Genomic DNA, 9420 nt, shown 5'->3' with positions numbered 1-9420 from the left:
GGTCTAGGAGAGTGCCAGTGGCTCCATGTCCTTACTGACGCTTGGCTTTATGGGTTTTAAACTTGGTCACACTGAACAGGGATACAGTAGCATTTCATTGAGGGAATTTTATTGACTTGAGCCTCTACTTTCTTCTCTCCTTCTCTCCTGATCTATCTATCTATCTATCTATCTATCTATCTATCTATCTATCTATCTATCTCATATCTTTTTCTATCCCTCATGCACTTCCTACTCATGGAGGAGATCCAGAGTGATGTGGTCATTATAGACGACAGTCAGATAGTCAAACATATTTATCCCGTGATTGAGTGATTCTACTCCCAGGTCTTTAGTTCAAGGAATTAAACTTTCTGCCTCTCCCACAGAACAGAGTCTGAGCATCTTCTTTACTTCACATCTTTCCTGTGGCCATGGCCATCATCAACACGGGGCCTCTGACGATGGTGCAGTGAGTAGCAGCACACAGGGATTTCCCCAGCTGAGCTACAATAATGTCTGGGATTTAAAAGCCCAGGGATGCCCAGGATCCATTAGGAATATAGTTTCTTCAACTAGAGACTGGAGGTCCTGGGGACTTTTCAGCCCTTGTGGTCCAACTCTTCCTTTAGTTGTGAACTTGGAGTGGAGAGAACACCTGCTAAGAAAGGTTAGGACCACAGTCAGGACAGGGGTGCATTGGAGGGGTGACAGTGAATCAAAGGAGCCCTGTTGATTAGAGGAGGCAGCGGCCGAGCTGTGGTGTGATAGAAAAACAGACAGAGACACCAAGGAAGAAGTCCCACAGTGCCATGCTGTGGGACTCTAGACTATTATAGAGATAATAATGAAGATAATTTGTAGCCAAAGCCAATTCTGAGGAGGCACTAAAGGTTGTCTGACACTGACCCCCCATGCCACTTCCTCTAGGAAGTCAGTCTGGACTGTGCATGGACTCCTGATCCTGCATCCGTTGATATATCATTTTAGTGTTTTATGGGCACTCTAAGACTTCTATTTATACACCTTTATCTCCGTTTTATCATAGTTCCTTTGACCTCAGATTGACGCCAGCATTGGATCCTGCAAGGCCCAATCAAATGCTTGTCACATGGCTACATATGATATTGATCAGGAGGTGGTAAAAGAACTTCACTTCAATCCTGATGACCTAAGCTCCACTTATGGTGGGATTAGAGTATGGACTTACAGAAATTTTTCCTTCACCTCCATATGTGAGCCAGGGCCTGGGCGAATTTACACACATGCACACACACATTTGTACATACGCACAATAAATAAATAAATGCAAACAATTACAAAGAGTTGTGAAATGGATAAGTGACGGCGAAGTTGATCTTGGCAGGAGCAGGCCCTAGAGGAGACACATCCCAAGGGTGGAGTGAATAGGGGCTGGGGACTTTAAAAGCACCAGAATTGTACTTTGTTTTGATCAATCAACTGTGACCTAACAGGGAGGTGTCCATGTTGACACTAAGAATATTGTAGAGGCCAGGGAGCTTGGATCCAGGCTCAGTAAACTGAGACTTCTAAGCACAGAAGAGTCTTGAGGATGAAGGTCACACTCAGAGCTCCTGCATCTGCCTGTCTCTTCTGTGACATCATGAGTGTGTACCTACTCACAGAAGCCCTCTGTCTCTTCTGTGACATCTTGAGTATGTTTCTACTCACTGAAGCCCTCTGTCTCTCCTGTTACAGTTTTCTGTCCTTGTGTGAGGACAGGGTTCCTGGTGTCCCAGAAGAGCTTCAGCATCCATGCTGTGCCTTTCCAGGGCCAAGAAGGGAACAGAAAGAGCAGGGTGACTTTGTCCTGCCTCCTGGACATTGGCTTCTGTCACTCTGACTAGTCAGTTCTCCAAGAAGGAGAACATTGTCCCACCACACCAAGGTCCCCGCCCACATCCTTTTGATTTAAATTCATAGGTAGGGAAGACCCCCACATTCTGCTTCCTCTTTGTGAAATGTAGCTGTTCTGTTTTGCAGCACAGACTCAGGCCTGAGAGCTGATCATGCCGTTGAATCAACTTCATAGCTGGCTGAACGCTGTGGTCTTTGGGCTCCTGCTTCTCCTCCTTCATGTGCAGGGTGAGACTTAATAAGTTGTTAATGGGAAATGACTAGAATCAGAGCTGCCGAAATCTGTAGAATCAGAGGTTGAGTTGTGGAATGGAGGGAAGGCCAGGGAGCAGGGTTGCAGGGTGTGTGATGGAAAGGACAGACTAAAGTGTGGGAATCATGTGTCTCCCAAGCCCCTAGCCAGAGAACACTGATTGGAAGTCAAAGATGTGTAAAATCTCTACATAGTGAGGAGACATTTTAGTGTAAGGAGCTCTGGTGAATGCTAGACAATTCAAGGAAAAGCAAGATGAAGGAATTTCTCCCTCCTCAATATATGGCTCTTACTGTAGCTACAGCTGGTCTTTGGAAAAGAATGAGAATAATCATCATTTCAAGTGGCAATATAGCTCAGATGTATGAACTCTTTGGCCAGGGAAATGCTCTGACGCCCTGCAAAGGGCAATAGGAAAGGTTCCTGACACTGGGGGATAGGGAAGTTTCCACACTCACACCCCAGAGCTGAACTGGGAGCTCTGGGGTTCTCTTCTTTTGTGCCCTGGTAACAGTGAGATGTTAAACCCCACAATCTGCTGGCAGCTGATCACACAACTAACCCAGATGGCATTTCTCTAAACAGGTCAGGACTCCTCAGAGGCCAGCCCTATCAGAAGCACACACACAGGCCAGGTCCGAGGCAGCCTCATCCGAGTTAGTGACACCAAAGTTGGTGTCCACACCTTCCTGGGAATCCCCTTTGCCAAGCCACCTGTAGGACCACTGCGTTTTGCACCCCCGGAAGCCCCTGAACCATGGAGTGGTGTGAGAGATGGGACCTCACATTCAGCCATGTAAGTTCTGGACTGAGCGGACATCTAGCCCTGGGGTGAACATTTACTCTGAGCCCTGAGCCATGCTGAAGTCTTTCCTCCATCTCAGCTCCACAGCAGTGTCCTCCCAGTGTCGGGAGTTCGCCATGCATTTTTCTGATGCATGTGCTAAGGTTGAGTAGAACAACTGTACCAGCTCCTGGGTCAGAGCTTGGCACCATTGAGAGTTAGATGCAGGTACTGTAGAGAGGAACAAAGATTAATATTTGTCACAGATTCAATAAAGCCTAGTGTGCTCTGCAACAATGAAAGGGCTCTGAAGGCATGAGTTGTGTGACCTGTTAAGCAGAGAGCACCCCAAATCCAGTATCATACACTTCAGGTCCTGATGGTGCAGTGTGAAGGAATACTTCCTAACTCCATCCTCACAGCCACTCCGACAACCTGTAGGGCCAAGCAACATTGACCAAGGAACTATATGTAACTAATTCAGCACTGAAGACAGCATAGGAAAAAGAAGTTCCCCGAGTGTCTGTACATGGGATAAAGGATTTCTCACTGCCCTTTGGGCAGTACTGTCCATTGACGCCACTGATTCCTGCAGAGTACCACACTCCAATATTGCAATCTGTTTGTTTTCTGTTGTAATAAAGTACAAAAGAAAGCAATTTAGGAAAAAAAGCTACAATAAAAGTAGACTACAATTTATCGTGTTTGTGAAGTTACACTGAATGAAACCGACAGGGGCTGGTCCCATCACATCCACAACCAGGAACAGAGAGGAGAAAACGCTTGCATGCCTTGCATTGCTATAAGGTCTAGGTCACATATCTATTCTTATACACTTCAGTGAATGTCATCGCATACATCCAATCATTTCCATAGAGACACTGAGATATCTCCATATACCAGAATCAAAAAAATATACAGACCCAACCAAACTGGAGGACAACACCCTAGCTTTCATGGAGCCTGTGGCCATCACCTTGGTAGAAGGGACCTCAGAGGGGGAATATGTGTTATCAGGGCATCATGAAGAGCAGCAGCTGGAGGTGGGGGACAAAGATCCAGGCTCACATTTGCTTCTACCACCATATGTCTCTTCCAATATCTTTCTGCTGTTTCCATCAGCTGTCTGCAAAGCCTTGAAATGATGAATTCATTGGGCCAGATGGATATGAAACTGCCTCTGCCTGCACTATCTATGTCTGAGGACTGCCTCTATCTCAACATCTACGCACCAGCTCATGCCAATGAGGGCTCTAACCTGCCTGTGAGTGTCTGGACATGGTCAGCTTGGGGGAGGGCATGCTTTTCAAGATGATTAGAAGGGATAAAAGCAGCCTGAGCTCCACTGTAGAGGGGACTCTGTTGAAAAGCCTCCACCTACCAGGTCAAAGCCACTTTCTTAGCCACACTAAGCAGCTGAACCTGGGTATGGAACACAGAACAGGAGCATTGATGGTTAAAGGCTCCAGTTCTTTGATCAAAGCGGACTCATTCCACAACCTGAGTTCTGTAGAACTACTTAGGTGCTCAAGCCTCAATATTGAGCTTATCTGTGTCTACTTTTGGATTATGTGTTGTGTTGGTGAGAGCTGATGATCCTTTCCTATTTAGTCTGGAGAGACAACCGCGGAGGCTCCCCTCTTTGTTCCACTATGCAGAGTCTGAGTAATGATGACATTGCTCTACCCAAAGACCCATTAATTCAAACTGAGACACATGGTGGGTTGGGGACTAGAAATACACTGATGGGGCTACTAGAGGACCCTCCTATGACTGAGGTCCTGAAGTCCTGAGGATTTGCATGCGTTTTGTAGCTGCACAGAGGCCCAGCAGTTGATCATCTAGTAAGCTGTCATGCAGAATTGGAATAACTAAGAGCTTCCTGGCATCTCTCTTGACCCCTTCAGGTGATGGTGTGGATCCATGGTGGAGCCCTTGTTGGAGGCATGGCTTCTATGATTGATGGGTCCATACTGGCAGCCACTGAGTATGTGGTGGTGGTCACTATCCAGTATCGTGTGGGTGTCCTGGGATTCTTCAGGTGAGGATAGGACTGGGGCAGATAATGGCAACTGATAAGAACCTGAACATCCCTTTAATTCATGTCCCTTCCATTTCTCAGCACTGGAGACCAGCACGCCACAGGCAACTGGGGCTACCTGGACCAAGTAGCTGCCCTACGCTGGGTCCACCAGAATATCGTTCACTTTGGAGGCAACCCTGACCTTGTCACCATCTTTGGCGAGTCAGCAGGTGGCACAAGTGTCTCTTCACATGTTGTGTCCCCCATGTCCAAAGGACTCTTCCACAGAGCCATCATGCAGAGTGGAGTGGCCCTGCTGCCTCTCCTTATCTCTGACACCAATGAGATTGTCTACTCTGTGAGTGCCCTCTACCACCATAGACTGAGTCTGCCACCTCAGCCTTTGCCTTCTGGTACTCTGGTCTTCTGTGTCATGGAAAAATAATAATCATGGAAAATAACTTCATTCCAGGAAGTTTTGAGAAACTCAGTGATTAGCTTCTACTTGCCTCTTCTTCATACTGGGTGATTATCTGACTAGCAAACTGCTCCAAGCAGCTTCCGTCACTGAAAAAAAAAATATGCATGTGCTTATGTAGTTAGCTTGGTGGTTTTTTTTTAAACTGTTTGGAGTACAAGCCTGAGGACCTAAGTTCAAACACCCAGAATCCTCAAAAGGCTGGAGATAGTAGGTTGTCCATAATTCCAAAGTTTCTGTGCTCACTTGGGAGAGGCAGAGACAAGAGAATCCTTGGATGGTTATAGGGCAGCTCAGCTAGTGTAGGAGCAGAAAACAAGGGGACACCCTGTATCCAATAAGGGGCATCTGTCCAGAAAGACCTGGGTCTCTAATGTTCACATATAAACATTGGCAGACTTACTCCTTTTCTCACAACCGATCACAGATGAATGGCTGGGGTTCGCAAAACTACCCTATGGGAAAACATGTGGAGGTAGAGAGGATACTGCCTGATGCCTGTCACCTTTGAGGAAAAAGACAAAGGGAAAAATTTATATGCACACACACACACACACTATTGTATGGGATTTAAAGCAATAGCATTGAATTGAAATTGTAAATATTCTTCTCCCCCCTTGTTGTCTTTCACAGACAGTGGCCAAATTATCTGGATGTGAGACCATGGACTCGAAGGCCCTGGTGTGCTGTCTGAGACGCAAAAGTGAAGCAGAGATTCTGGTCATTAACAAGGTAAATAGAACTGTGTGCCTTGGACTATCTTGTCAGACTCTGTGTTCTTTAGTTCTGTGTACAATATGAACACCAAGATAGGCTAATCTAAGTCTAGATTCTCTTCCAGAGTGAGCTGAGAACCCTGGGGCCAGTAAGAAATATGAAAGTGGTGGAGGTAACTCAGTGAGCATCAACATACATATTTCATTGACTTCAGCATTGACTTTTAATGCCCCTCAGGTCTTCAAGGTCATCCCTGCTGTGGTAGATGGGGTTTTCCTACCCAAGCATCCCCAAGAGTTGTTGGCTTCTGTGAATTTTCGTCCTGTCCCCAGCATCATTGGTGTCAACAATGATGAGTATGGTTGGGTCATCCCCATGGTGAGTCTCAGTTCCAATCCTCTGGGAGACTGGAGATTCATATGTTAAACAGTGGGAACTCAATACATGTTTAATCAAAGTCCATCAGAACCCACACTTAACAGGGTCTTCTACAACCCAGATGTTCGGCTCTGCTCAGACAATAAAGGAAATAACAAGAGAGAACCTGCAGTCTGTTTTGAAGAATACAGCAGCACAAATGGTGAGATACTGCTGTCCTATCCAAATGGAGATGTCCCTCATAGCCCTTCTCAGATAGCATCCCTATTAACGAAGGTCAGCATATGTGTGTGATTCTGTGTGGAGTGACTTCAGACATGAAACTTTTACCTTTTCTCTCTCTCTGCCCAGACCCCATTCTCCCCATACCAAAGGCTTCTGCCCAACTAACCGAGAATATGCGTAACCGCATTCATCCTGATCTCTTGGTGTAGATGCTGCCTCCTGAGTGTAGCGACCTGATAATGGAGGAGTACATGGGGGACACTGAGGACCCACAAGCCCTCCAATTACAGTACACGGAGATGATAGGAGACTTCTTGTTTGTGGTCCCTGCACTCCAAGTAGCACATTTTCAGCGTGAGTACATCTGTAACAAGGATTAGGAGAGCCGCTCAGAGATGTGGATCATGGGTGAGCACTGTGGAGCAGTGTGGGTATCCAGGTCACCTCATGTCTAGTTTAGTAGAGTGACATCTAGATGCAGAGGAAAAAATGAGTTTCTGGAAATCTATTAACTTGGCATAACCATCTAGCTGGGAAGGCCAAGAGCACTGTTCTGCCCTGAGCTTTTCCATAGCTAGTGCTCCAGCCTGGAACTTTCTCTCCCTTTAACATTTATGATTCCAGGTAACTTTATGTCAAGGTACCTTGTCAGCAAATACGAATCAGCAAAATAATCCAGTTGATGGACTACTAAGTCACAGCTTGTTCTTACTTCCAGGTTCCCATGCTCCTGTCTACTTCTATGAATTCCAACATCAACCCAGCTACATCAAGAGTATCAGGCCACCCTATGTGAAGGCTGACCATGGTGATGAGCTTAGTTTTGTCTTTGGGTCCTACATCTTTGGTATAAAACGTGAGTCTTCCTTATTTTCCTTGAGCTGACTGAGGTCACAGATGACACCCCAGGGACTCCTGAGCTCTCTGTCCTTTTCAGAAAAATTAGACTGTGGGAGAGAATAAATTCAAATGTGTATTATATCATAGAGTAAAAAAATTATACCAGGATTAGAATCTGAACCCGTGCCAGTCTAGCCCATGACAGAGATGACAGCACACTGGGCAGGGATTCCATTAGAGGATTGCATGGATGTTGACTATTGTATAGTGAAGAAGGGAGGTAATAAAGCTGATAGTTTAGGTCTGACAGCAGATGGGATTCTGAGTGGAAAGCATGAATTGGTAGTTGTATTTGGTTCATGGACTTCAAGATTTATTTTTCTCATGACTCCAGTTGACCTCACTGAGGGGGAAGAGCTACTGAACAGGAGGATGATGAAGTACTGGGCCAACTTTGCAAGACATGGGTGAGAACATACCTTTCTCTCACCTTCCCTTTGTCGGTTATAGCGATATTTGGATCCCTATATAGGAATCCTTTTTGAGTGATGGTCCCTTTAGCTTTCCCGAATCTTCCATCACATAATAGATTCTTCTCTGCTGGATAGCACATTTATATAGATACTTTGTTGTGTCAGTTACTGGTCATCTCATAGTGACCTGGCTCATGAGACATAGTGCTCTGGTATAGTTCTTTATATCTTGCCTCTTAGATTAGTTATAAAACAGGTCAGCAATCTTCCTCCATATGGATCAGAAACTAGTGGGTGATACTTGTGTCCCTTTATCAGGACACGTGTCTCATCAGCCCCATTAACCTCTGGCCTAATGTTCCACTGCCTTGACCCAAATCAGGGGTCAGACTTAGAATCAGAGTGAACTCACCCTTCCCCCCTGGCTGTCATTCCTCAGGAACTCCAACAGCGAGGATCTACCCTTCTGGCCAATGATGGACGATGATGAGCAGTACCTACAGCTGAACATCGACCCTGCTGTGGGCCGAGCCCTGAAGGCCCGAAGGCTGATGTTCTGGACCCAGACTCTGCCCCAGAAGATCCAGGAGCTGAAGAAATATCAGAGCATGTAGTGCCCTGTGTGAGGAATGGTGTGTAGCATTGGCTGCTGATGGAGTCACCTTGAGGTCCCCAAACTCATTGACTAACCTGGGTTGATTCTGACACTCACATAACCTCTGCACTTGTCTGCCCTTCTGCATTAATCATGGATCCTCTGCATATGACTCTATCCTGCTGGGTCATCTTTGGTTAGACCCACTCAATGAATGCTCCCACACCAATGTGGAATTGTTAACCTCCCAAGGCAGGCTCATCTCCTTTCATACTCCACTGGTACTAGGTCCTTCCTCCCTTAATTTTTCATCCTCACTGTCATTTTCTCTAAGATAAAAACTTTTCTTTAAAATAAAGCAGAAATTTTAATAAAATTGACATGGTTTCTTCAAAAACTCCGTATCATATGGGTAAGGTGTGTCAAAATCACAAGCCCTATGTCATTAGGTTCATACTTTTGGAGACCATGAAGTCGAAGTTTAAGATACGAAGCTGTTTGCTGTATCATGATGACTGGCTCTCTCATCCAAAGATAAAACCTTGGTTTTTCACTGAGTATTGGGATATTTAATATTTATCATGACCCAGACCTCTACTAGGCCTCACTCTTAATAATATTGCATTAGAGCCTAAGGTTCAATATGAAAATATGAATCATAGAAACTTACAAACCCATCATATTCAGTTTCCCAAGTCAGTCACTGGATTTGAAGGCATCCCATGGAGTTTGTAGATTAAATGACGTGTACAATCTCATTTAGCATAAATGTACATTGATCAATATTGATTTCTTTT

General features: G+C 45.4%; 1 protein-coding gene across 1 annotated transcript; it reads left to right on the top strand.

Moving 5' to 3' along the window:
• Nucleotides 1-1981: 1981 nt before the first annotated feature.
• Nucleotides 1982-8026, top strand: LOC126502454 (acylcarnitine hydrolase-like). The gene is made up of 11 exons (XM_050143440.1): nt 1982-2085; nt 2696-2906; nt 4017-4158; nt 4802-4935; nt 5017-5275; nt 6029-6127; nt 6350-6490; nt 6612-6692; nt 6925-7069; nt 7434-7571; nt 7950-8026. The coding sequence occupies exons 1-11, from the start codon at nt 2010-2012 to the stop codon at nt 8024-8026; spliced, it is 1503 nt and encodes a 500-aa protein (XP_049999397.1). The 5' UTR covers nt 1982-2009.
• The last annotated feature ends 1394 nt before the right edge of the window (nt 8027-9420 follow it).

Source organism: Alexandromys fortis, unplaced genomic scaffold, assembly GCF_014885135.2.
Source record: "Alexandromys fortis isolate MF-2015 unplaced genomic scaffold, M_Fortis_MF-2015_v1.1 scaffold_1, whole genome shotgun sequence".
Lineage (NCBI taxonomy): Eukaryota > Metazoa > Chordata > Mammalia > Rodentia > Cricetidae > Alexandromys > Alexandromys fortis.
The sequence above is the reverse complement of the archived record's forward strand: the minus strand, read 5'-3'. Positions and strand labels throughout refer to the sequence as shown.

Bases quoted from the DNA above. Each gene is read 5' to 3' on its own strand.
- LOC126502454 (XM_050143440.1), top strand. From the start codon at position 2,010: ATGCCGTTGAATCAACTTCATAGCTGGCTGAACGCTGTGGTCTTTGGG. The intron at 4,159-4,801 runs GTGAGTGTCTGG...TGACCCCTTCAG, and splicing joins ATGAGGGCTCTAACCTGCCT to GTGATGGTGTGGATCCATGG. The intron at 6,693-6,924 runs GTGAGATACTGC...CTCTTGGTGTAG, and splicing joins AGAATACAGCAGCACAAATG to ATGCTGCCTCCTGAGTGTAG.